Source organism: Lonchura striata, chromosome 36, assembly GCF_046129695.1.
Source record: "Lonchura striata isolate bLonStr1 chromosome 36, bLonStr1.mat, whole genome shotgun sequence".
NCBI lineage: Eukaryota > Metazoa > Chordata > Aves > Passeriformes > Estrildidae > Lonchura > Lonchura striata.
This window is the reverse complement of record NC_134638.1, coordinates 146,277-172,117: the sequence shown is the minus strand read 5'-3', so window position 1 is coordinate 172,117 and position 25,841 is coordinate 146,277. Positions and strand designations below refer to the sequence as shown.

The window sequence follows — 25,841 nt, the reverse complement described above, 5'->3', positions numbered from 1 at the left end:
CTCCGCCCGTCGCGCCGCGAAATGGCGGCGCCTGCCCCTTCCTGAGGTTCAACTCCATCATTTCGGCGCTTTCCGGGTGAAAGCGGGGCTTGACGAGAATGATAATAAGTGTTAACGATGCTTAAAGAACGTACAAGGCGGTTTGAAGGGTTTTATTAAATGAATCAGTGAATTCACAACAGCGATAACGGGCGGGGGGGGCCACACGTTTCCTGGGGGAAACGCCTCCCACTCTCCGCCTCCGCGCTTCTTCCTCGCCGGGTTTCGTTTTTAAACGAAATAAATCTCGTTTATTTTCTGTATTTTAGGCGTTTTTAACCATTTTCCCGCGCCGGCGGCCCCGCTCGTCCCGCTTCACGCAGCAAAACAAAATGGCGGCGGGCGGGCGGGCGGGAAACTGCGCGTCAGGCGAGCGCCCCCCCCCCCCCCCCCCGCCAATCTTCACCCTCAGCCGCCAATCGGAGCGCGGCTTTTTCGCCGTCGCTGGGCAGAACAGAGCGGCCGCGGCCAATTAGAAAATCCGAGCGGCGTGGCGCGGCCGCTCGGAGGGAAGGGAGGGGAAGAGGCGCAAGAAGGGAAGAGGGGAAGAGGCGCCGCCGCCACATCGGGAGCGAGCGTTGCGCACGTAGGTGGGGCCGAGGGGGAAAGGGAGGGGAGAGCGGCGCGCGGCACGGCGCCTGCGCGCGGCGCGCGCCGCCCTTCCCGCGCACGCGCCGCGCCTGCGCCGTGAGGCGGCGCGGGAGGGGCCGGGCGGCGGCGCAGGCGCGGCTGAGGCGGCGGCGGCGGCGGCGGCGGCGGGAGCGGGACGGGCCCGGCGATCGCTCCGCGCTCCGGCCGCCCCCTGCCCTCCCTGCGGCGCTCCCGCGCGGCGCTCCCGCCTCGCGCTCTCGCTCGCTTCTCCCGCTCCCCGCTCCCCGTCCCTTCTCCGCCCCCTTCCTTCCGCCCCTGCCCTCCCCTCAGTCTCCGCCCCGCGGCCGCCTCAGGCCCGGCCCGGCCTCGCGCTCCGGCCTCGCCGCCGCCGCCGCCTCGGCGCGCCCGCGCTCCTTGCGCTTCCCTTCCCCTCCGTGCCCTCGCCCCCCGGCCCGTTCCCCGCGCGGCGGCCCCGCCATGGACGTGAAGCGGCTGAAGGTGACCGAGCTGCGGGCCGAGCTGGGCCGGCGCGGCCTGGACGCGCGCGGGCTGAAGGTGGAGCTGGCGCAGCGGCTGCAGGAGGCGCTGGACGCGGAGATGTTGGCGGCGGGGCCCGAGGAGGGCGGCGGCGGCGGCGGCGGCGGAGGAGGAGGAGGCGGCGGAGGAGCAGCGGCCGCCTCGAGCGGCGCCGCGGGGGAAGCGGGGCCGGCCGGAGGCCCCGGCGGGCGGCCCCGCGGAGAGGAGGAGGAGGAGGAGGAGGAGGAAGAGGAGGAGGAGGAGGAGGAGGAGGAGGAGGATGAAGAAGCGCTGCTCGCCGATGAGGACGAGGCGGCCGCCGCCGCCAGCGCGGCCCCCGAAGCGGCGGCCCCGGCCCCGGCCGGCCCCCCCCGGGAGGAGGAGGAGGAGGAGGAGGAGGAGGAGGAAGAGGCGGCCCCGGCCGAGCCCGCGGGGCCGGAGCCGCAGGAGCCGCAGGAGCCGCAGGAGCAGCAGGAGCAGCAGGAGCAGCAGGAGGCGGCGGCCGAGGCGGGAGCAGCAGCAGCAGCAGCAGCAGCAGCAGGAGGAGGAAGCGGCGGCGTGAACGGCGCCGAGCGGCCGCCCGAGGAGGCGCCCAGCGGGGATGAAGCGGCCCCGGCCGAGGCCAAGGAGGAGGAGGCGGCGGGTGAGCGGCGGGGACGGGAAGGGAGCCCCGGGAACGGGAGAGGAACAACGGGAACGGGAACGGGAGAGGAACAACGGGAACGGGAACGGGAGAGGAACAACGGGAACGGGAACGGGAGAGGAACAACGGGAACGGGAGCCCGGGAATGGGAAAGGAACCCTGGGAACAGGAACGGGATCCTCGGGAGCGATCCCCGGGAACGGGAGAGGAACAACGGGAACGGGAACGGGAGCCTTGGGAGCGATCCCCGGGAACGGGAAAGGAACACCGGGAACGAGAGCCCGGGAATGGGAAAGGGAACCGGGAACCGGGAACGAGACCCCGGGATCCTCGGGAGAGAGCCCCGGGAATGGGAGAGGAGCACCGGGAATGGGAAAGGAACCCCGGGAACGGGAACGGGAGAGGAACCCCGGGAACGAGAGCCCCGGGAACGGGAAAGGAGCACAGGGAATGGGAAAGGGAACCGGGAATGGGAAACGAGCCCCGGGAACGGGAAAGGAGCACCGGGAACCGGGAACGAGACCCCGGGAGACTCGGGAGCGATCCCCGGGAACGGGAACGGGAAAGGAACCCCGGGTACCGGGAACGAGACCCCGGCATGCTCGGGAGAGGAGCCCCGGGACCGGGAAAAGAGCCCCGGGATCCTCGGGAGGGATGAACGGGAACGGGACCCCGAGAATGAGAAAGGAACACCGGGAACCGGGAACGGGATCCTTGGGAGCGATCCCCGGGAACGGGAGAGGAACCCCCAGAACCGGGATAGAAACTCTGGGACCGGGAAAAGAAACCCCGGGACCGGGAAAGGAGCCCCGGGATCCTCGGGAGGGATGAACGGGAACGGGACCCCCGGGACCGGGATAAGAAACCCCCAGAACCGGGAAAGGAGCCCCGGGAGGGGCCCGCAAAGCTCGGGAGGGATCCCCAAAAATCGGGATAAAAACCGGGAAAGGCTCCGGGAGGGATCCCGAAAACTGGGATAAAAAACCCAAAATTGGGATAAAATCAGGATAAAATCTCATTTCCCACTAGAAAAATTGGGGATTTGGGGAAATTGGGGAAAACCATGAGGGGAAAAGTCCAGGTTTTTAAGGGATAAATTTGGGATGTGAGAAAATTCAGCTTTGGGAGGGAAAAATTCTGATTTTGGAGGGAAAATGTAGATTTTTGAGGGGAAATGTGGATTTTTGGAGAGAAAATCTGGATTTTTTTGAGGGAAAAAACTGGATTTTTTAAAGGGAAAATCCTGGCTTTTGATGGAAAATAGTGAATTTTTGATGGGAAAATCCTGGGATTTGAGGAAAAAAATTCTCATTTTGAAGGAAATAATCTGATTTTTGATGGGAAAAATCTGATTTGGGGAGGATTTGTAGAGCTTGGATCACCATGGGACGTAATTTTATTGGGAATAAAATGAAATTATTTGCATTTTGTCCCAAACTTTGATTTTTTTGGGATAAGAGCTGGAAAATTTCCATTGCAGGACATTGAGAAAATATAACTTGGATTTTCTGGGAATATTTGCACTTGTTGGATTTTTGGGGATTTTTTTGGCCAAGCAAAGGGAAAAACTGAGAATTTTTTGTGTTTCCTTGGATTTTCCTGTTGGATTTTTTCTTTTTTTTTTCCTTTGGATTTTCCAGTTTTTAGTGAACCAATGGATTTTGAGCCGGAATTTTATCTTTTTCGTGAAAAATCCCAGGGGAATTTGACTTTTTTTTGAGGAAAATTCATTCAAACCCCAAGAATTTCACAAAATTTAATTCATTTTTAAGGAAAAAAATAAGAATTTTACGCACTTTTCACGACTCTAAAAACTGGGAAAATCCAAAATCTTAATGGAAAGCTTTGATTGAAGGAATTTTTGAGGAAAAAAATCTGAATTTTAACGGCATTTCATCCTTCAAATCCTGGAGAAATCCATTAAAGCTCCAAGATTTTAATGGAAGACTCAGCTTTAATTTGATGTTTAAGGGGGAAAAAAAGAAATTTCAACCGGTTTTTGTCCCTGCAAATCTGAAATTTCGTTAAAATTCCCAAATTTCCCAGGAATTTTTGATTTAATTTACTTTGAGGAGATTTTAATCTTTCTAAAACCAAAAATTCCCGTTAAACCTTTGCCATTCTCATGGAATATTTGGTTTAAATTCAACTTTTAACAAAAAAACCCAAATACATCTGAATTTTAACCGTTTTTTTTCCAGGAAATTGGGTTTCTTGGGAATAGCTGAGATATTTTGGGGTGAAATCAGTAAAATTAGGGATTTTTTTTGGTCTGAAATCAGTAAAATCACGGATTTTTTGCAGTGAAATCAGTAAAATTGGGGATTTTTGGGATGAAATTTGTAAAATCAGTAAAATTGGCTTTTTTGGGGTAAAATCGGTTTTTTTTCAGGGTGAAATCAGTAAAATCAGGATTTTTTGGAATGTCTTGGGATAAAATCAGGGATTTTTTGGGATTAAATAAGTAAAATAATGATCTTTTGGGGGTGAAATCAGTAAAATCAGGGATTTTTGGGGATGCTTTGGGATAAAATCAGGGATTTTTTTGGGTAAAATTGGTGAAATCAGTAAAATCAGGGATTTTTGGGGTAAAATCAGGGATTTTGGGAGGTTAAATCATTAAAATCTGGGATATTTTTGGGGTGAATTCGGTAAAATCAGGGATTTTTGGGGTAAAATCAGGGATCTTTTGGGGCTGTGTTGGGGTAAAATCAGGGATATTTTGGAATAAAATCAGGGATCTTCTGGGGTGAAATCTGGGATACTTTAGAGTGAAACCAGGGGTTTTTTGGGGTTAAACTGGGGCTGGTTTGGGTTAAACCCAGTTGGTTTGGGTTAAACCCGGCCTGCTTTGGGGCTGGTTTGGGTTAACCCGGGTTGTTTTGGGGCTGGTTTGGGTTAAACCAGGCCTGGTCTGGGTTAACCCGGGTTGGTTTGGAGCTGGTCTGGGTTAAACCCAGGCTGGTTTGGGCTGGTTTGGGTTAAACCCGGGTTGGTTTGGGGCTGGTCTGGGTTAACCCGGGTTGTTTTGGGGCTGGTCTGGGTTAACCCGGGTTGTTTTGGGGCTGGTTTGGGGTGGTTTGGGTTAACCCAGGCTGGTTTGGGGCTAGTTTGGGCTGGTTTGGGTTGATCCAGGCCTGGTGTGGGTTAACCCGCCTGTCCTGCCTGTCCAGGTGAGGAGGAGGAGGACAAGGCCAGGGCTGGTTTGGGTTAAACTCGGGCTGTTTTGGGGCTGGTTTGGGCTGGTTTGGGCTGGTTTGGGTTAACCCAGGCTGGTTTGGGGCTGGTTTGGGCTGGTTTGGGTTAACCCAGGCTGTTTTGGGGCTGGTTTGGGCTGGTTTGGGCTGGTTTGGGTTAACCCAGGCTGGTTTGGGTTGATCCAGGCCTGGTGTGGGTTAACCCGCCTGTCCTGCCCGTGCAGGTGAGGAGGAGGAGGACAAGGCCAGGGCTGGTTTGGGTTAACCCAGGCTGGTTTGGGGCTGGTTTGGGCTGGTTTGGGTTAACCCAGGCCTGGTCTGGGTTAACCCGCCTGTCCTGCCCGTGCAGGTGAGGAGGAGGAGGACAAGGCCAAGGCTGGTTTGGGTTAAACTCGGGCTGTTTTGGGGCTGGTTTGGGTTAACCCAGGCTGGTTTGGGTTAACCCAGGCTGGTTTGGGGCTGGTTTGGGCTGGTTTGGGTTAACCCAGGCCTGGTCTGGGTTAACCTGCCTGTCCTGCCCGTGCAGGCGAGGAGGAGGAGGACAAGGCCGGGGCTGGTTTGGGTTAAACTCGGGCTGTTTTGGGGCTGGTTTGGGCTGGTTTGGGTTAACCCAGGCTGGTTTGGGTTGATCCAGGCCTGGTGTGGGTTAACCCGCCTGTCCTGCCCGTGCAGGTGAGGAGGAGGAGGACAAGGCCAGGGCTGGTTTGGGTTAAACTCGGGCTGGTTTGGGTTAACCCAGGCTGGTTTGGGTTAAACCCGGGGTGTTTTGGGGCTGGTTTGGGCTGGTTTGGGTTAACCCAGGCTGGTTTGGGGCTAGTTTGGGCTGGTTTGGGTTAACCCAGGCCTGGTGTGGGTTAACCCGCCTGTCCTGCCTGTCCAGGTGAGGAGGAGGAGGACAAGGCCGGGGCTGGTTTGGGTTAACCCAGGCTGGTTTGGGGCTAGTTTGGGCTGGTTTGGGTTAACCCAGGCTGGTTTGGGGCTGGTTTGGGCTGGTTTGGGTTAACCCGGGTTGTTTTGGGGCTGGTGTGGGTTAACCCGCCTGTCCTGCCTGTCCAGGTGAGGAGGAGGAGGACAAGGCCAAGGCCGAGGCCGAGCGCCGGGGGCTGAAGCGGCTGCGGGACGAGAAGGACGAGCACGGCCGCGCCTACCACGAGTTCCGCGAGGAGGCCTACACCAGCCGGTGGGAATTCCCGCCATTCCCGCCAATTCCCGCCAATTCCCGCCATTCCCAGCATTCCCACCATTCCCAGCATTCCCACCATTCCCGCCAATTCCTTCCATTCCCACCATTCCTGCCATTCCCACCATTCCTGCCATTCCCACCATTCCTGCCAATTCCCGCCAATTCCTGCCAATTCCCGGCGATTCCCGCCAATTCCCGCCATTCCCACCATTCCCACCATTCCCGCCAATTCCCGCCATTCCCACCCATTCCCGCCATTCCCGGCCATTCCCAGCAATTCCCGCCATTCCTGCCAATTCCCACCATTCCCGGCCATTCCCGCCATTCCCGGCCATTCCCAGCAATTCCCGCCATTCCCGCCATTCCCGGCCATTCCCGCCATTCCCAGCTATTCCCGCCATTCCCGGCCATTCCCGCCAATTCCTTCCATTCCCGCCAATTCCCGCCAATTCCCGCCAATTCCCGCCAATTCCCACCATTCCCGCCAATTCCCGCCAATTCCTTCCATTCCCACCATTCCCACCATTCCCACCATTCCCAGCCATTCCCAGCATTCCCACCATTCCCGCCATTCCCAGCATTCCCGCCATTCCCGCCATTCCCGCCATTCCCGCCATTCCCGCCATTCCCGCCATTCCCGGCCATTCCCGCCAATTCCCGCCATTCCCACCATTCCCACCATTCCCACCATTCCTGGGCTCTTCCCAGGGATTAACTGGCATTTCCTGGGCGCTGCCGGGCATTAACTGGGCAATAACTGCAATTTCTGGGTGTTTCCTCCCATTTCCTGGCGTTTCCTGGAATTTCCTGGGAATTTCTGGGGCATTTCCTCCCATTTTGTGGCTTTTCCTGAAATTTCCTGGGCATTTCCTGCCATTTCCTGGCACTTCCTGGGCATTTCCCGGGCATTTCCTGGCATTTCCTCTCATTTCCTGCCATTTCCTGGCACTTCCTGGGCATTTCCCGGGCATTTCCCAACTATCTGGGACATCCAGGCCTTGAGGAAGTTCTCTGGAAATGTTGGGAATTTTTTGCAGCTTTTTTTCAGAATTTGTTTGCTTTTTAAAATGCTTTTTTAAGACTTTTTTTAGAATTTTTATTCAGAATTTTCATCTGATATTTTTTAGGTTTTTTATTAGATTTTTTTTCTGATATTTTTCAGAATTTTTGGGAATTTCTGGATTTTTTTTTCAGAATTTTAAAATATTTTTTTAGAACTTTCAAAGAACATTTTGGAATTTACTCAGATTTTTTTTTTTTTCCCTCTTTCTCTGGAATTTTTCTTTCTGCGTTTTTTCAGAATTAAGAAAAAAAATCCGATTTTTTTCTGATTTTTTTGGTGGATTCCTTTGAGTTTTCTGGGGGTTTTGGGGCTTGGGATCACCCCAGGAAGATTTTCCCCCTCAGAATTTGGGATTTGCCTCCAGGAATTTGGGATTTTTCCCAAACTTTGCCGTTTCCCCCCCAGATCCAAATCTCCGCCGCCGCCCGAGGAGGAGCCGCCGGAGGGGGAGGAGGACGAGACCCTGGTGATCCTGGACACCTGTACGGGAATCTGGGAATTCTGGGAATTTTGGGAATTTTTGGGGATTCTGGGAGGTGCCTTTTGGGACTCCGGGCGTTTCTCAGGGATTTTTGGAATTTGGGGCCGTTTTTGGGGGGCATCCTTTGGAATTGGGGAGGGGATTTTGAGACCGTCCGGGGTTTTTTTGTGGGATTTGGGAATGATTTGGGATTTTTTTTGGGATGATTGGAAGTTTTTTGGTCCATCCGAGATGTGTTTGGTGAAAAAAAATTCAGGAATTTTGGGATTTGAGGTGACTTCGCCTCGATCGCAGGCAGAATTTTGGGGGAATTTTGGGGATTTTGGTTTGGATTTGGGGTGGGAATGCAGAATTCCAGGTGGAGTTTTGGGATCCTTTGAGCCACTTTGGAATTTGAGTTGGGTTTGAGCCGCCCCAATGGGAATTTTTGGGAATATTTGAGCCGATTGTTGATCCAAGGCGTTTCTACCTTAATCCCAGGTGGGATTTTGGGCTGAATTTGGGGATTTTGGTGCCGTTTTCAGGGATTTTTGGTGAATTTGGGGGTTTTGGTGCCGTTTTCAGGGATTTTGGGTGAATTTGGGGGTTTTGGTGCCGTTTTCAGGGATTTTTGGTGAATTTGGGGGTTTTGGTGCCATTTTCAGGGATTTTGGGGTGGATTTGGGGATTTTGGTGCCGTTTTCAGGGATTTTGGGTGAATTTGGGGATTTTGGTGCCGTTTTCAGGGATTTTGGGTGGGTTTGAAGAATTCCAGGTGGAATTTTGGGCCGCCCCAATGCGAATCCCGGGGCAATTCCAGGATTTTTATTTTGGGGGTCGCCCTGCCTCGACGGCAGCCAGGATTTTGGGGTGAATTTGGGGATTTTGGTGCCGTTTTCAGGGATTTGGGGTGGATTTGGGGATTTTGGTGCCGTTTTCAGGGATTTGGGGTGGATTTGGGGATTTTGGTGCCGTTTTCAGGGATTTGGGGTGGATTTGAGGGTTTTGGTGCCGTTTTCAGGGATTTTTGGGGTGGATTCGGAGGTTTTGGTGCCATTTTCAGGGATTTTGGGGTGGATTTGGGGGTTTTGGTGCCGTTTTCAGGAATTTTGGGGTGGATTCTGAGGTTTTGGTGCCGTTTTCAGGGATTTTGGGGTGGATTTGGGGGTTTTGGTGCCGTTTTCAGGGATTTTGGGGTGGATTTGAGGGTTTTGGTGCCGTTTTCAGGGATTTTGGGTGGATTTGGGGGTTTTGGTGCCGTTTTCAGGAATTTTGGGGTGAATTTGGGGGTTTTGGTGCCGTTTTCAGGAATTTTGGGGTGGATTCTGAGGTTTTGGTGCCGTTTTCAGGGATTTTGGGGTGGATTTGAGGGTTTTGGTGCCATTTTCAGGGATTTTGGGCTGAATTTGGGGATTTTGGTGCCGTTTTCAGGGATTTTGGGTGAATTTGGGGGTTTTGGTGCCGTTTTCAGGGATTTGGGTTGGGTTTGAAGAATTCCAGGTGGAATTTTGGGCCGCCCCAATGCGAATCCCGGGGCAATTCCAGGATTTTTGGTTTTGGGGTCGCCGTGCCTCGATGCCAGCCGGGATTTTGGGGTGGATTCGGGGGTTTTGGTGCCGTTTTCAGGGATTTTGGGGTGGATTTGAGGGTTTTGGTGCCATTTTCAGGGATTTTGGGGTGGGGTTGGGGATTTTGGTGCCGTTTTCAGGGATTTTGGGGTGGGTTGGGGGTTCTGGCGGCTCCGAGGCCGCGGTTGGAATTGGGGAATTCTCTGGGCAGACACGTCGGACCTGCAGTTCCGTGCCAGCCGGGACCGCTACGGGGGGCAGCCGCTCTTCTCCGAGCGCTTCCCGGGGCTCTGGGCCGGCGCCCGCGGCACCCACGGCGTCGCCCGCGGCCGCGTCTGCTTCCAGGCCAAGGTGGGCAACGGGAAACCGGGATCACGGGGAAATGGGGAAAAAATCACGGGGGAAATGGGGGAAATCATGGGGGAAATCATGGGGGAAATCCGGGGAATCACGGGGGGATCACGGGGAAATCAGGGGGGAAATCGGGGAAAATCACAGGGGAATCACGGGGGAAATGGGGAAAAAAATCACGGGGGAAATGGGGAAAAAAATCACGGGGGAAATGGGGAAAAAAATCACGGGGGAAATGGGGGAAAAAATCACGGGGGAAATGGGGAAATCATGGGGGAAATCATGGGGGAAATCCGGGGAATCACGGGGGGATCATGGGGAAATCATGGGGGAAATGGGGAAAAAATCACGGGGGAAATCACGGGGGAATCACGGGGAAATCACGGGGGAATCACGGGGGAATCACGGGGAAATCACGGGGGAAATCATGGGAAATCACGAGGGGAAATAATGGGAAATCATGGGAAATCACGGGGGAAATGGGGAAAAAAATCACTGGGAAAATCACAGGGGAAATGGGGGGAAATCACAGGGGAAATGGGGAAAAATCATGGGGGAAATGGGGAAAAAATCACAGGGGAAATGGGGAAAAATCATGGGGGAAAAAGTCACGGGGGAAATGGGGGAAAATCACAGGGAAATGGGGAAAAAATCACGGGGGAAATAAGGAAAAAAGTCACTGGGAAAATCACGGGGGAAATGGGGAAAAGTCATGGGGGAAATGGGGGGAAATCACTGGGGAAAAATCACAGGGAAAAATCCTTGGGTTAAAGGGGAAAAATTCCAGGGAAAATGGGAAAAATCCATAGGAAATTGGGGAAAAATTCTAGGGAAAAAGGGGAAAAATTCCTGGGCAGAAATTCCTGGGAAAAAGGGGAAAAATCATGGGGGAAATGGGGAAAAATCACAGGGAAAAAGTCCCTGGGGAAGAAGAGGAAAAATTCCAGGGAAAATGGGAAAAATCCATAGGAAATCGGGGAAAAATCCCAGGGGAAAAGGGGAAAAATTCCAGGGCAAATGGGAGAAATCTTGGGAAAAATGAGCAAAATCCAGGGGGAAAAATCCATGAAAAATGGGAAAAATGGGAAAAACGGGGAATTGCCTCGGGTTTTGGGTGTGTGGGGTTTTTGGGATTTCCCGGGCCCAGATCCGGAATTTCCCGCAGGTGTCGCAGAACCTCCCGGGGAAGGAGGGCAGCTCCGAGGTGCCGCTGCTGCGCGTGGGCTGGTCCGTGGACTTCTCCCACTCCCAGCTGGGTGAGCCCCAAATCCCCCAAAATCCCCCGAAATTCCCCGAAATCCCCTGAAATCCCCCGAAATCCCCTGAAATCCCCCTGAAATCCACCCAAAATCCCCCAAAATCCCCCAAAATCCCCCAAAATCCCCCCAAAATCCAGCCCCAATCCACCCCAAATCCAGCCGGGATCCCAAAATCCACCTCAAATCCAGCTGGGATCCCAAAATCCCCCAAAATCCCCCAAAATCCCCCAAAATCCCCCAAAATCCCCCCGAAATCCAGCCCGAATCCACCCCAAATCCAGCCGGGATCCCAAAATCCAGCCGGGATCCCAAAATCCCCCGAAATCCCCCCAAAATCCCCCTGAAATCCACCCCGAATCCAGCCCCAATCCAACCCAAATCCAGCCGGGATCCCAAAATCCAGCCGGGATCCCAAAATCCCCCCAAAATCCCCCCAAAATCCCCCTGAAATCCATCCCGAATCCAGCCAGGATCCTAAAATCCAGCCCCAATCCACCCCCAATTCACCCCAAATCCAGCCGGGATCCCAAAATCCCCCCAAAATCCAGCCCGAATCCACCTCAAATCCAGCCCAGGATCCCAAAATCCAGCCCCAAATCCCCTAAATTCCACCCCAAATCCATCCAGGATTCCCCAAATCCATCCAGGATCCCGGAATCCACCCCAAATTCCCTGAAATCCATCTCAAATCCGCCCCCAAATCCCCAAATCCGCCCCAGATTCCCCGGAATCCACCGGAAAATGCCCAAATTCCCAAATTCCCAAATTCCCTTTTTTTGCCCCGTTCAGGGGAGGACGAGTTTTCCTACGGCTTCGACGGGCGGGGGCTGAAGGTGGAAAACGGAAAATTCGAGGAATTCGGGGAGAGCTTCGGGGAAAACGACGTCATCGGCTGCTTCGCGGTGAGCACGGGGAAAAATGGGAATTCTTGGGGAAATCTGGGAAAAATGGAAATGCATGGGGAAAAACTGGGAAAATCGGGGGGGAAATGGGGGAAAAACCTGGGAAAAAAACAGGAAAAAAAGGGGAAAATAATGGAAAAACCCAGGAAAAAAGGGGAAGAACTATGGAATAAAAGAGAAAAACTGGGGAGATACCAGGAAAAAAGGGAAAAATAATGGAAAAACCCAGGAAAAAAGGGAAAAATAATGGAAAAACCCAGGAAAAATCAGGAAAAAAAGGGTAGAACCATGGAATAAAAGGGAAAAATCGGGGGAATACCAGTAAAAAAAGGGAAAAATCAGGAAAAAATCAGGAAAAAAAGGGTAGAACCATGGAATAAAAGGGAAAAATCGGGGAAATACCAGGAAAAAAGGGAAAAATAATGGAAAAACCCAGGAAAAAAGGGAAAAATCATGAAAAACTAAGGAAAAATCAGGGAAAAAAGGGAAGAAGCATGAAATAAAGGGAAAAATCGGGGAAATACCAGGAAAAAAGGGAAAAATAATGGAAAAACCCAGGAAAAATCAGGAAAAAAAGGGAAGAACCATGGAAGAAAGGGAAAAATCGGGGAAATACCAGGAAAAAAGGGAAAAATAATTGAAAAACCCAGGAAAAAAGGGAAAAGTAATGGAAAAACCCAGGAAAAATAGGGAAGAAGCATCGAATAAAGGGAAAAATTGGGGAAATACCAGGAAAAAAGGGAAAAATAATGGAAAAACCCAGGAAAAAAGGGAAAAATAATGGAAATACCAGGAAAAATCAGGGAAAAAAGGGTAGAACCATGGAATAAAAGGGAAAAATTGGGGGAATACCAGTAAAAAAAGGGAAAAATCATGAAAAAATCAGGAAAAAAAGGGTAGAACCATGGAATAAAAGGGAAAAATTGGGGAAATACCAGGAAAAAAGGGAAAAATAATGGAAAAACCCAGGAAAAATCAGGGAAAAAAGGGAAGAAGCATGGAATAAAGGGAAAAATCGGGGAAATACCAGGAAAAAAGGGAAAAACAATGGAAAAACCCAGGAAAAAAGGGAAAAATAATGGAAAATCCCAGGAAAAAAGGGAAAAATAATGGAAAAACCCAGGAAAAATAGGGAAGAAGCATGGAATAAAAGGGAAAAATCGGGGGAACACCAGTAAAAATCAGGAAAAGTCCCGGAGAAGCGTGGGCACAGGCCGGCTCCGTGCCCGCAGGACTTCGAGGGCGCCGAGCTGGTGGAGCTGTCCTTCTCCAAGAACGGGCGGGCGCTGGGCGCCGCCTTCCGCGTGGCCAAGGCGGCGCTGGGCGCGCGGGCGCTGCTGCCCCACGTGCTGTGCAAGGGCTGCGCCGTGGAGCTCAACTTCGGGCAGCGCCCCCAGCCCCTGGCGCCCGTGCCCGAGGGATTCCTCTTCATCCACGACGTGCCCGCCCCGGAGCGCGTCCGCACGCCCGCGGGGCCCCGGAGCACCGAGGAGTGCGAGGTGGGTGCCGGGGCTGGGATTGGGGATTGGGGATTGGGGATTGGGGAGGGATCTGCGGGGAATCCAGGCAGGGATCCGCGGGGAATCCGGGCAGGGATCCGCGGGGAATCCGGGCAGGGATCCGCGGGGAATTGTGGGGTTTGTCCCTCTGGATCTGCTGGGAATTCGGGCAGGGATCCGCTGGGAATTGTGGGGTTTGTCCCTCTGGATCCCCTGGGAATTGTGGGGTTTGTTCCTCTGGATCCACTGGGAATCAAGGCAGGAATCCAGTGGGAATCCGGGCAGGGATCCGCGGGGAATTGTGGGGTTTGTTCCTCTGGATCTGCTGGGAATCCGGGCAGGGATCCAGTGGGAATTGTGGTGTTTGTCCCTCTGGATCCGCTTGGAATTCCGGCAGGGATTCGCTGGGAATCTGGGTGTTTGTTCCTCTGGATCCACTGGGAATTGTGGGGTTTGTTCCTCTGGATCCACTGGGAATCCGGGTGTTTGTCCCTCTGGATTTACTGGGAGTTCTGGCAGGGATCCACTGGGAATCCGGGCATGGATCCAATGGGAATTCTGGTATTTGTCCCTTTGGATTTGCTGAGAATCTGGGCATGGATCCCCTGGGAATCCGGGCACGGATCCAATGGGAATCCGGGCATGGATCCAATGGGAATCTGGGCATGGATCCCCTGGGAATCCGGGCACGGATCCAATGGGAATCCGGGCATGGATCCAATGGGAATCCAGGCACGGATCCAATGGGAATCTGGGTGTTTGTGTCTTTGGATCCACTGGGAATCCTGGCATGGTTCCATTGGGAATCCTGGCGTGGACCCATTGGGAATCCCAGTATTGATCCCTCTGGATTCATTGGGGATTCCGATGCCCCTTTTCCCTGGATCCGTGGGGAATCCCGTGCCCCTTTTCCCTGGATCCGTGGGGAATTCCAGTCCTGATCCCCTGGGAATCGTGTGCCTGGATCCATGGGGAATCCCGTGCCCCTTTTCCCTGGATCCGTGGGAATCCCGTGCCCCTTTTCCCTGGATCCATGGGGAATCCCGTGCCCCTTTTCCCTGGATCCTTCGGGAATTCCAGGCGGGAATTCCGTGCTCTCCGCAGGTGCTGCTCATGGTGGGGCTCCCGGGCTCTGGGAAGACGCAGTGGGCACAGAAACATTCCCAGGAAAACCGGGAGAAGCGCTACAACATCCTGGGAACCGAGCGGGTCCTGCACCAGCTCAGGGTCAGCGCCGGGATCTGGGAATGTGGGAACGCTGGGAATGCTGGGAACGGTGGAATTGTGGGATCCATGGGATAATGGGATTAGGGAAATGGTGGGATCCATGGATAACGAGATCCATGGATATTGGGATCCTGAGATAATGGGGTGGGAAATCTGGGAATAATGGGGTGGTATGGGTGGGAAATTCAGGAATAATGGGATGGCAGGGGTGGGAATCTGGGAATAATGGGGTGGTATGGGTGGGAAATCTGGGAATAACGGTGTGGTACAGATGGGAAATCTGGGAATAACGGGGTGGTAGGGCTGGGAAATCCAGGAATAATGGGATGGGATAATGGGATGGCACAGCTGGGAAATCTGGGAATAACGGGGTGATACGGGTGGGAAATCCGGGAATAATGGGATGGCAGGGGTGGGAAATCTGGGAATAACGGGATGGCAGGGGTGGGAAATCTGGGAATAATGGGGTGGCAGGGGTGGGAATCTGGGAATAATGGGATGGCAGGGGTGGGAAATTCAGGAATAATGGGGTGGTATGGGTGGGAAATTCAGGAATAATGGGATGGCAGGGGTGGGAAATTCAGGAATAATGGGATGGCACAGATGGGAAATCTGGGAATAGCGGGGTGGCACGGCTGGGAAATCCGGGAATAACGGGGTGGTAGGGGTGGGAAATCCAGGAATAATGGGATGGGATAATGGGATGGAACAGCTGGGAAATCCGGGAATAATGGGGTGGTATGGGTGGGAATCTGGGAATAATGGGATGGCAGGGGTGGGAAATTTGGGAATAACGGGGTGGTACGGGTGTGAAATTCGGGAATAATGGGATGGCACAGATGGGAAATCCGGGAATAATGGGATGGCACAGATGGGAAATCTGGGAATAATGGGATGGCACAGATGGGAAATTCAGGAATAACGGGGAGGCACGGCTGGGAAATCCGGGACTAACGGGGCGGGATTTCCGGGATTCGCGGCCCGGCCGGGGCCAGCTCGTCCCCCCCGCGCTGATCCCGGCGTTCCCGAATTCCCGGATCCGCAGACGCGGGGCCCGGAGCCCGAGGAGGAGCTGGACGCGCAGAGCCGGGATCTGCTGACTCAGCAGGCGGCGCAGTGCCTTAGCAAGCTGGTGCAGATCGCGCCGCGCGCCCGCCGCAACTTCATCCTCGACCAGGTGCGGGGGCCGGGAGCGCCGGGAATGCCGGCCGGGAATGTGGGAGAGCTGGGAATGCGGGCTGGGAACGCGGGAATGCCGGCCGGGAATGTGGGAGAACTGGGAATGTGGGCTGGGAACGCGGGAATGCCGGCCGGGAACGTGGGAGAGCCGGGAATGCGGGAGAGCTGGGAATGTGGGCCTGGGAACACAAGAAAACTGGGAATGTGGGCCCGGGAATGCGGGAGAACTGGGAACACAGCAGAGCCGGGAACGCGGGAGAGCCGGGAATGTGGGAGAACTGGGAATGTGGGCCTGGGAACGCGGGAAAACTGGGAATGTGGGAGAGCCGGGAATGTGGGCCCGGGAATGTGGGAGAACTGGGAATGTGGGAGAGCCGGGAACGCGGGAGAACTGGGAATGCCGGCCCGGGAACACGGGATCACGGGCCTGGGAACACGGGAATGTGGGCCTGGGAACGCGGGAAAACCAGCCCGGGAATCTGGGAAAACCAGCCCGGGAATCTGGGAAAACCAGCCTGGGAATCTGGGAAAATGGGTCTGGGAATCCCGGAAAAAACGGTTCAGAAATCCAGGGAAAACTGGTCCCGGAATCCAGGGAAAAACAGCCTGGGAATTGGGGAAAACAGGTCCAGGAATTTGGGGAAACCAGCCTAGAAAACCAGCTCAAAAATCCAGGGAAAACCGGTTCAGGAATCTGGGAAAATGGGCACAGAAATCTGGGAGAACCAGCCCGGAAAACCAGCCCAGAAATCTGGGAAAAACAGCTCAGGAATCTAGGGAAAACTGACTCAGGAATCCAGGAAAATGGGTCCAAAAATCTGGGAAAGTGGCTCAGGAATTTGGGGAAACCAGCCCGGAAAACTGGCCCAGAAATTCAGGAAAAACCAACCCGGGAAAACCGGCTGTGGAATCTGGGAAAGTGGCTCAGGAATCTGGGAAAATGAATCCAGAAATCTGGGAGAACTGGCCCAGTTTACCCCCAAATCCCAATTTTCTTTCCCAAATCCAATTTTTTCCCCCAAACCTCATTTTTTTCCCCCCAAACCCCAATTTTTCCCCCAAAATCCCAATTTTCCCCTCAAACCTCAATTTTTTCTCCCAAAATCCCAATTTTTCCCCCAAAATCCCAATTTTTCCCCAAAACCTCAACTTTTTTCCCCCAAAAATCCCAATTTTTTCCCCCAAAATCCCAATTTTTTCCCCCAAAAATCCCAATTTTTCTCCCAAAATCCCAATTTTTCCCCGAATTCCCATTTCCCCCCAGTGCAACGTGTACAACTCGGGGCAGCGCCGGAAGCTCTCGGCCTTCAAGGGCTTTTCCCGGAAAGTCGTGGTGATCGTCCCGCCGGAGCCGGAGTGGGAGCAGCGCCTGCAGCAGCGGCGCCAGGCCGAGGGCGACGACGTCCCCGACTCCGTCATGCTGGAGATGAAAGGTGGGAAATCCCGGGAATGGGGGGGAAATCCATGGGAAATGAGGGGGAAAATCCATGGGAAATGAGGGGGGAAATCCATGGGAAATGAGGGGGAATATCCATGGGAAATGAGGGGGGAAATCCATGGAAAAGGAGGGGGAAAATCCATGGGAAATGAGGGGGGAAACGGGGGAAATCCCTGGGAAATGAGGGGGAAAATCCCTGGGAAATGAGGGGGAAAATCCATGGGAAATGAGGGGGGAAATCCATGGGAAATGAGGGGGAAAATCCATGGGAAATGAGGGGGGAAATCCATGGGAAATGAGGGGGAAAATCCATGGGAAATGAGGGGGGAAATCCATGGGAAATGAGGGGGAAGAATGGGGAAAATCCATGGAAAATGAGGGGGAAAATCCATGGGAAATGGGGGGGAAAATCCATGGGAAAGGAGGGGGGAAATCCATGGAAAATGAGGGGGAAAATCCATGGGAAATGAGGGGGAAAATCCATGGAAAAGGAGGGGGGAAATCCATGGGAAAAGAGGGGGGAAACGGGGGAAATCCCTGGGAAATGAGGGGGAAAATCCCTGGGAAATGAGGGGGAAAATCCATGGGAAATGAGGGGGGGAAATCCATGGAAAATGAGGGGGAAAATCCATTTAAAATGAGGGGGGAAAATGATGGGAAATGGGGGAAGAAATGGGTGGAAAATCCCTGGGAAACGAGGAGGAAAAACAGGGAGAATTCCTGGGAAATGAGGGGGAAAATCTGGGAAATGATGGGAAAAAATGGGGAAAATCCCTGAGAAATGAGGGGAAAAAAGGGTGGAAATCCCCGGACATCTCGCGACTCCCAGCACCGATTTTCCCCCAGTAAATTCTGACTTTTCCCCATTTCTGAGCCGTTTTCTCCGTTTCTGAACCGTTTTTCCCCATTTCTGGGCCCTCTTTTCCTGTTTTTCCCTGTGTCTAAGCCGTTTTTCCCCATTTCTGAACCATTTTTCCCCATTTCTGAGCCGTTTTTCCCATTTCTGAGCCGTTTTCTCCGTTTCTGAGCCGTTTTTCCGCATTTCTGAGCCCATTTTTGCCATTTTTCCCCATTTCTGAGCCCATTTTTCCCATTTCTGAGCCGTTCTTCCCCGTTTCTGAGCAGTTTTTTCCCGTTTTTCCCCATTTCTGAGCCCATTTTTCCCATTTCTGAGCCGTTTTCCCCCGTTTCTGAGCCGTTTTTTCCCGTCTTTTCCCATTTCTGAGCCCATTTTTCCCATTTTCCCCATTTCTGAGCCGTTCTTCCCCATTTCTGAGCAGTTTTTTCCCGTTTTTCCCCATTTCTGAGCCCATTTTTCCTGTTTCTGAGCCGTTTTTCCCCGTTTCTGAGCTGTTTTTTCCCGTTTTTCCCCATTTCTGAGCCCATTTTCCCCATTTCTGAGCCGTTCTCCCCCGTTTCTGAGCCCATTTTTCCCGTTTCCCAGCCAACTACTCGATCCCGGAGAAGAGCGAGTACGTGGACGAGGTTCTGTTCGGGGAGCTGGGCCGGGACGAGGCGGCGCCGCTGGTGCTGCGCTGGAAGGAGGAGGCGCGGAAGCAGCTGCCGCCCTCGGAGAAGCGCGGCAACCGCCGCAACAACCGCAACAAGCGCAACCGGCAGAACCGCAACCGCGGCCAGGGCTACGGTCAGCAGCGGGGAGAACGGGATAAAACTGGGGGAAAATGGGAAAAAACGGGAAAAAACGGGGTAAAAATGGGAAAAAACTGGGGAAAAATGGGATAAAACGGAGTAAAAATGGGATAAAACGGGGTAAAAATGGGAAAAAACGGGGTAAAAATGGGAAAAAACGGGGTTAAAATGGGATAAAACGGGGTTAAAATGGGAAAAAACTGGGTTAAAATGGCATAAAACGGGGTAAAAATGGGATAAAATGGGGTTAAAATGGGAAAAAACTGGGTTAAAATGGGAAAAAACGGGGTAAAAATGGGATAAAATGGGGTTAAAATGGGAAAAAACTGGGTTAAAATGGGAAAAAACGGGGTAAAAATGGGATAAAATGGGGTTAAAATGGGATAAAACGGGGTAAAAATGGGAAAAAACGGGGTAAAAATGGGAAAAAACGGGGTAAAATGGGATAAAACGGGGTAAAAATGGGAAAAAACGGGGTAAAAATGGGATAAAATGGGGTTAAAATGGGAGCTGGCAACCGCCGCAACAACCGCAACAAGCGCAACCGGCAGAACCGCAACCGCGGCCAGGGCTACGGTCAGCAGCGGGGAGAACGGGATAAAACTGGGGAAAAATGGGAAAAAACGGGGTAAAAATGGGAAAAAACGGGGTAAAAATGGGATAAAACTGGGGAAAATGGGAAAAAATGGGGTAAAAATGGGAAAAAACGGGGTAAAAATGGGATAAAACGGAGTAAAAATGGGATAAAATGGGGATAAAATGGGAAAAAACGGGGTAAAAATGGGATAAAACTGGGGAAAAATGGGAAAAAACGGGGATAAAATGGGATAAAATGGGGTTAAAATGGGATAAAATGGGGTTAAAATGGGATAAAATGGGATAAAATGGGGTTAAAATGGGATAAAATGGGGTTAAAATGGGAGCTGGCAACTGCTGCAACAACCGCAACAAGCGCAACCGGCAGAACCGCAACTGCGGCCAGGGCTACGGTCAGCAGCGGGGAAAACGGGATAAAACTGGGGAAAAATGGGAAAAAATGGGGTAAAAATGGGAAAAAACGGGGTTAATATGGGATAAAATGGGGTTAAAATGGGATAAAATGGGGTTGAAATGGGATAAAATGGGGTAAAAATGGGAAAAAATGGGGTTAAAATGGGAAAAAACGGGGTAAAAATGGGATAAAATGGGGAAAATGGGATAAAATGGAGAAAAAACTGCATTGGGCTGGATTTGAGGGTTTTGGGCTGGATTTGAGGGTTTTGGGCTGGATTTGAGGGTTTTGGTTGGGATTTGGGCTGGATTTGAGGGGTTTGGGTGGGATTTGAGGGTTTTGGTTGGGATTTGGGCTGGGTTTGAGGGTTTTGGGCCATATTTGAGGGTTTTGGTTGGGATTCGAGGGGTTTGGGGCTGGTTTGGGGCTGGTTTGGGGCTGGATTTGGGGCTGGTTTGGGGCTGGCTTTTAAGGTTTCTTTGCTGGATTTGGGGCAGGTGTGAGGGTTTGGAGCGGTATTCATGCGGGATGTGGGGATGGTTGGCGTTCCTGCTCTGACCCGTTCCCATTCCCATTTCCCGTTCCTGTTCCCATTTCCCATTCCCGTTCCCATTCCCATTCCTGTTCCCATTTCCGTTCTCGTTCCCGTTCCTGTTCCCGTTCCCATTTCCCGTTCCCATTCCCGTTCCCATTCCCATTTCCCATTCCCATTTCCCATTCCCATTCCCATTTCCCATTCCCATTTCCCATTCCCATTCCCATTTCTCATTCCCATTTCCCATTCCCATTCCCATTTCCCGTTCCCATTCCCGTTCCCATTCCCGTTCCCGTTCCCATTCCCGTTCCCATTCCCATTCCCGTTCCCATCCCCGTTCCCGTTCCCATTTCCCATTCCCATTCCCATTTCCCATTCCCATTCCCATTTCCCATTCCCATTTCCCGTTCCCATTCCCATCCCCATTCCCATTCCCATTCCCATTCCCATTCCCGTTCCCGTTCCCGTTCCCATTCCCGTTCCCGTTCCCGTTCCCGTTCCCGTTGGCTCCGCAGTCGGGGGGCAGCGCCGGGGCTACGACAGCCGCATCTACGGGGGCCAGCAGCAGCCGCAGTACTGGGGCCAGCCGGGCAACCGCGGGGTGAGCGCTGCCGGAACCTTCCGGGGCTTTCCGGAACCTTCCGGGGCTTTCCAGATCCCTCCGGGGCTTCCCGGAACCCCCCGGGGCTTTCCGGAACCTTCCGGGGCTTCCCAGAACCTTCCGGGGCTTCCCGAAACCCTCCGGGGCTTCCCGGAACCTTCCGGGGCTTTCCGGAACCTTCCGGGGCTTCCCGGAACCTTCCGGGGCTTTCTGGATCCCTCCGGGGCTTTCCGGAACCTTCCGGGGCTTTCCGGAACCTTCCGGGGCTTTCCGGAACCTTCCGGGGCTTTCCAGAACCTTCCGGGGCTTCCCGGATCCCTCCGGGGCTTTCCTGCATTCCTGGGGCGCTTCCAGGCTGGGTTGGAGCCGTTTTGGGGCAGTTTTGGGCATTTTTGGTGCGTTTCCAGCCCTCCCGGGGCGCTTCCGGAACCTTCCGGGCGTTTCCAGCCCTCCCGGGGCGCTTCTGGGCCAGGTTGGGGCAGTTTTGGGGCATTTCCGGGTCATTTTTGGGTCACTTTGGGGGCATTTCCAGGAAAATGAACATTTTTACCATCCTTCCCCAGGGCTACCGGAACTTTTACGAGCGCTACCGGGGCTACGACGATCGGTTCTACGGCCGCGACTACGACTACAACAGATACCGCGACTACTACCGGCAGTACAACCGCGAGGTGGGGCTGGACTGGGATAAACTGGGATAAACTGGGATAAACTGGGATAAACTGGGATAAACTGGGATAAACTGGGATCTACACTGGGGTTAAACTGGGATAAACTGGGATAAACTGGGATAAACTGGGATCTACACTGGGGTTAAACTGGGATAAACTGGGATAAACTGGGTTAAACTGGGATAAACTGGGTTAAACTGGGATAAACTGGGATAAACTGGGATAAACTGGGATCTACACTGGGTTAAACTGGGTTAAACTGGGATAAACTGGGATAAACTGGGTTAAACTGGGATAAACTGGGATAAACTGGGATCTGCACCGGGGTTAAACTGGGATCTACACTGGGTTAAACTGGGGTCACTACAACAGATACCGCGACTACTACCGGCAGTACAACCGCGAGGTGGGGCTGGACTGGGATAAACTGGGATAAACTGGGTTAAACTGGGATAAACTGGGTTAAACTGGGATAAACTGGGATAAACTGGGATAAACTGGGATAAACTGGGATCTGCACTGGGTTAAACTGGGATAAACTGGGATAAACTGGGATAAACTGGGTTAAACTGGGATAAACTGGGATAAACTGGGATAAACTGGGTTAAACTGGGATAAACTGGGTTAAACTGGGATAAACTGGGATCTACACTGGGTTAAACTGGGGGTACACTGGGGTCACTACAACAGATACCGCGACTACTACCGGCAGTACAACCGCGAGGTGGGGCTGGACTGGGATAAACTGGGTTAAACTGGGATAAACTGGGATCTACACTGGGTTAAACTGGGATAAACTGGGTTAAACTGGGTTAAACTGGGATCTACACTGGGTTAAACTGGGATAAACTGGGATAAACTGGGTTAAACTGGGTTAAACTGGGATAAACTGGGATAAACTGGGTTAAACTGGGATCTACACTGGGTTAAACTGGGATAAACTGGGATAAACTGGGTTAAACTGGGTTAAACTGGGTTAAACTGGGATCTACACTGGGTTAAACTGGGATAAACTGGGATAAACTGGGTTAAACTGGGATAAACTGGGTTAAACTGGGATAAACTGGGTTAAACTGGGATAAACTGGGATCTACACTGGGTTAAACTGGGATAAACTGGAATCTACACTGGGTTAAACTGGGATAAACTGGGATAAACTGGGATTTGTACCACGGTTAAACTGGGATTTGTACCAGGGTTAAACTGGGATCTGCACCGGGGTTCAACTGGGAGTTAAACTGGGATCTGCAACTGGGCTTAAACTGGGATTTACTCAGGGGTTAAACTGGGATTTATACCGGGGTTAAACTGGGGTTGAACTGGGATCTACACTGCAGTTAAACTGGGATTTATACCAGGGTTAAACTGGGATTTATACCAGGGTTAAACTGGGATTAAACTGGGATTTACACTGCAGTTAAACTGGGATTTATATCAGGGTTAAACTGGGATTGACTCTGGGGTTAAACTGGGATTTACTCGGGTTAAACTGGGATTTATATCGGGGTTAAACTGGGATTTACCCCTGGGCTACTCCAGGTTGTAAACCCCAGAAATGCCCTTGGAACTGGGGCAGTTCCAGTGTGAAATTTTGGGATTTTTGGGGTGAAATTTGAGGATTTTTGGGGGTGAAATGTAGGAATTTTTCCGGTGAAATCTGAGATGTTTTGTGATAAAATTTGGAGATTCTTGGGGTGAAATGTGGGGGGTTTTGGGACGAATTTTTGGGATTTTTTAGGTGATAGTTGAGGAATTTTGGGCTGAAATTCGGGGATGTTTGGGCTGAAATTGGGGGATTTTTGGTCTAAAATTGGGGGATTTTTGGGCTGAAATTCGGGGATGTTTGGGCTAAAATTGGGGGATTTTTGGGCTAAAATTGGGGGATTTTTGGGCTGAAATTGGGGGATGTTTGGGCTAAAATTGGGGGATTTTTGGGCTGAAATTCGGGGATTTTTGGGCTGAAATTCAGGGATTTTTGGGCTGAAATTGGGGGATTTTGGGGCTAAAATTGGGGGATTTTTGGGCTGAAATTCGGGGATGTTTGGGCTAAAATTGGGGGATTTTTGGGCTAAAATTGGGGGATTTTTGGGCTGAAATTCGGGGATTTTTGGGCTGAAATTCGGGGCTGTTTGGGCTTAAATTGGGGGATTTTTGGGCTGAAATTCGGGGATTTTTGGGCTGAAATTCGGGGATGTTTGGGCTAAAATTGGGGGATTTTTGGGCTAAAATTGGGGGATGTTTGGGCTGAAATTCGGGGATTTTTGGGCTGAAATTGGGGGATTTTTGGGCTAAAATTGGGGGATTTTTGGGCTGAAATTCGGGGATTTTTGGGCTGAAATTCGGGGATTTTTGGGCTGAAATTCGGGGATGTTTGGGCTTAAATTGGGGGATTTTTGGGCTGAAATTCGGGGATTTTTGGGCTGAAATTCAGGGATTTTTGGGCTGAAATTCAGGGATTTTTGGGCTAAAATTGGGGGATTTTTGGGCTAAAATTGGGGGATTTTTGGGCTGAAATTCGGGGATTTTTGGGCTGAAATTCGGGGATTTTTGGGGAGCTGTTTCTTGGTGGGGTTCCCTCCCAGTTGCTCCCAGTTTAACCCAGTTCCCCCCACCAGTGGCAGAACTACTACCAGGACAGAGACCGGTACTACAGGAACTACTACGGCTACCAGGGCTACCGGTGAACCCCGGCCCATCCCAAAAAATCCCGAAAATTTTGGGGAGGTGGGGGCGGGGCAGGGGTGGGGGGAGGGGAAATTAAACAAAAAAAAAAACAAAAAAAAAAAGGGGGGGAGAAAAAAAAACGGGGAGGGGGGGAGGGGCTGGAAAAATCAACGGGGGGAGGGGGAGAGAGGAAAAAAAAGTGGAAAAAAAAGGGGGGAAATGGTAAAAAAAAAAGGCAAAAAAAAAGATGGAAAATGTAAATTTTTTTTTTTAAAGTTTGTTGAAAGAATTTTGTTGTAATTGTATAAAAAAAAAAAAAAAAGAGGGAAAATGGAAAAAAAAAAAAATCCCAGGTTTTGGCGGTGGGGGAGGGGCGGAGGAGGCGAATTTAGGGGGAAAAATGGGAAAAAAGGGAAAATTTCCCTTCCTGAGGGGGTGGGGGATGGGGTTTTGGGGGGAATAAAGGGGAAAAGGGGCAAAAAGTTCCCCCCAAATCTTCCCCTCCCCCCCTCTGCATTTCCCTGGAAATCTCTGGGAAAGTTTTGGGGGATTTTGGTGGAATTTGGTGAATTTTGGGGCCATTCCCAGGGAAAAGGGGGGGGGTTGGGCCCCTCCCCCCTCAGGGGGGCGTTAATTGCTGTTAATGAGGGGGCTTTCATTAATTAAGAATTATTTTTAACAGGGGCCGGTCATTGATTGGGTTCCCTGCTTTAATCTGTTAATTAATTGCTCATGATTTTATTAATGGCTTTTTAATTACCAGAGGATCTCCATTAATTAATGGGGCTCTTTGTTAATTAACGGAGCCCCTAAAATTGGGGGTTTTTTTCCTTTAATTTTGGGGATTTTTAGGGTTAATTTTTGGGGCGTTTTTGGGGTTTTTTATTATTTTATTTTTAATTTTTTTTGTTGTGTTTTAATTTTTTTCCTTTGGGTGTTTTTCCCCCCTTTTTTCTTTGGCATTTTGGGGATTTTTTTCCTCCCTCCTCCCCTTCCCCCACCTCTTTTCCCCCCCGGAAAAAAAAAAAAACAAAAAAACAAAAAAAAAACCACCCAAATTTGGGATTTTTGGGGTGGGGGGAGGGGGCGGCGCTTTCGGGGCTTTTTTCAAATAAAACAAAAACACCCAAAAAAAAAACCAAACCATAAAAAAAACCCCCAAACCAACCCCGAAAATCCGTGAAAAAAATAGCTTTTTTTTTTTTTTTCTTTTCTTTTGTTTTTTTTCCTGGGTTTTGGGGATCCCTCCCCTCCCCCCGCCGGGTTCCACCCCCTTCCTCCCCTCTCTGCTCCCTTCCGTTCTTGGGGGTCAAAAATGACAAAAAATTCCCCAAATTTTCCCCCAGGGTGGGGGAGGGGCGGCCTCGACCCCTCCCCACCCCCTCCCCACCCCCCCAGGCCGTGTCGGGCGGTTTTTGTCCCTTTTTAGAAATAAAGAAAATTCGCTTGAGCCCAGGGCGGCCTCAGGTGCTGTTTTTGGGTTCAAAGGGGGTCTGGGGGGTTAAAAATGGGCTGGGGGAGGTTAAACTCGGTTTAAAACTGGGCTGGGGGGGTTTAAACTGGATTTAAAAGGGGTTTGGGGGGTTAAAACTGGGCTGGGGGGATTTAAACTCA

General features: G+C 51.9%; 1 protein-coding gene across 1 annotated transcript; it reads left to right on the top strand.

The window, feature by feature from the left end:
* The first annotated feature begins 983 nt into the window (after nucleotides 1-983).
* Nucleotides 984-24,320, top strand: HNRNPUL2 (heterogeneous nuclear ribonucleoprotein U like 2). The gene is made up of 14 exons (XM_077789698.1): nucleotides 984-1,789; nucleotides 6,043-6,166; nucleotides 7,638-7,714; nucleotides 9,472-9,611; nucleotides 10,777-10,867; nucleotides 11,660-11,772; nucleotides 13,005-13,271; nucleotides 14,376-14,498; nucleotides 15,544-15,675; nucleotides 16,942-17,110; nucleotides 18,560-18,760; nucleotides 20,807-20,892; nucleotides 21,456-21,563; nucleotides 24,179-24,320. The coding sequence occupies exons 1-14, from the start codon at nucleotides 1,108-1,110 to the stop codon at nucleotides 24,245-24,247; spliced, it is 2,382 nt and encodes a 793-aa protein (XP_077645824.1). The 5' UTR covers nucleotides 984-1,107; the 3' UTR covers nucleotides 24,248-24,320.
* Nucleotides 24,321-25,841: the final 1,521 nt, after the last annotated feature.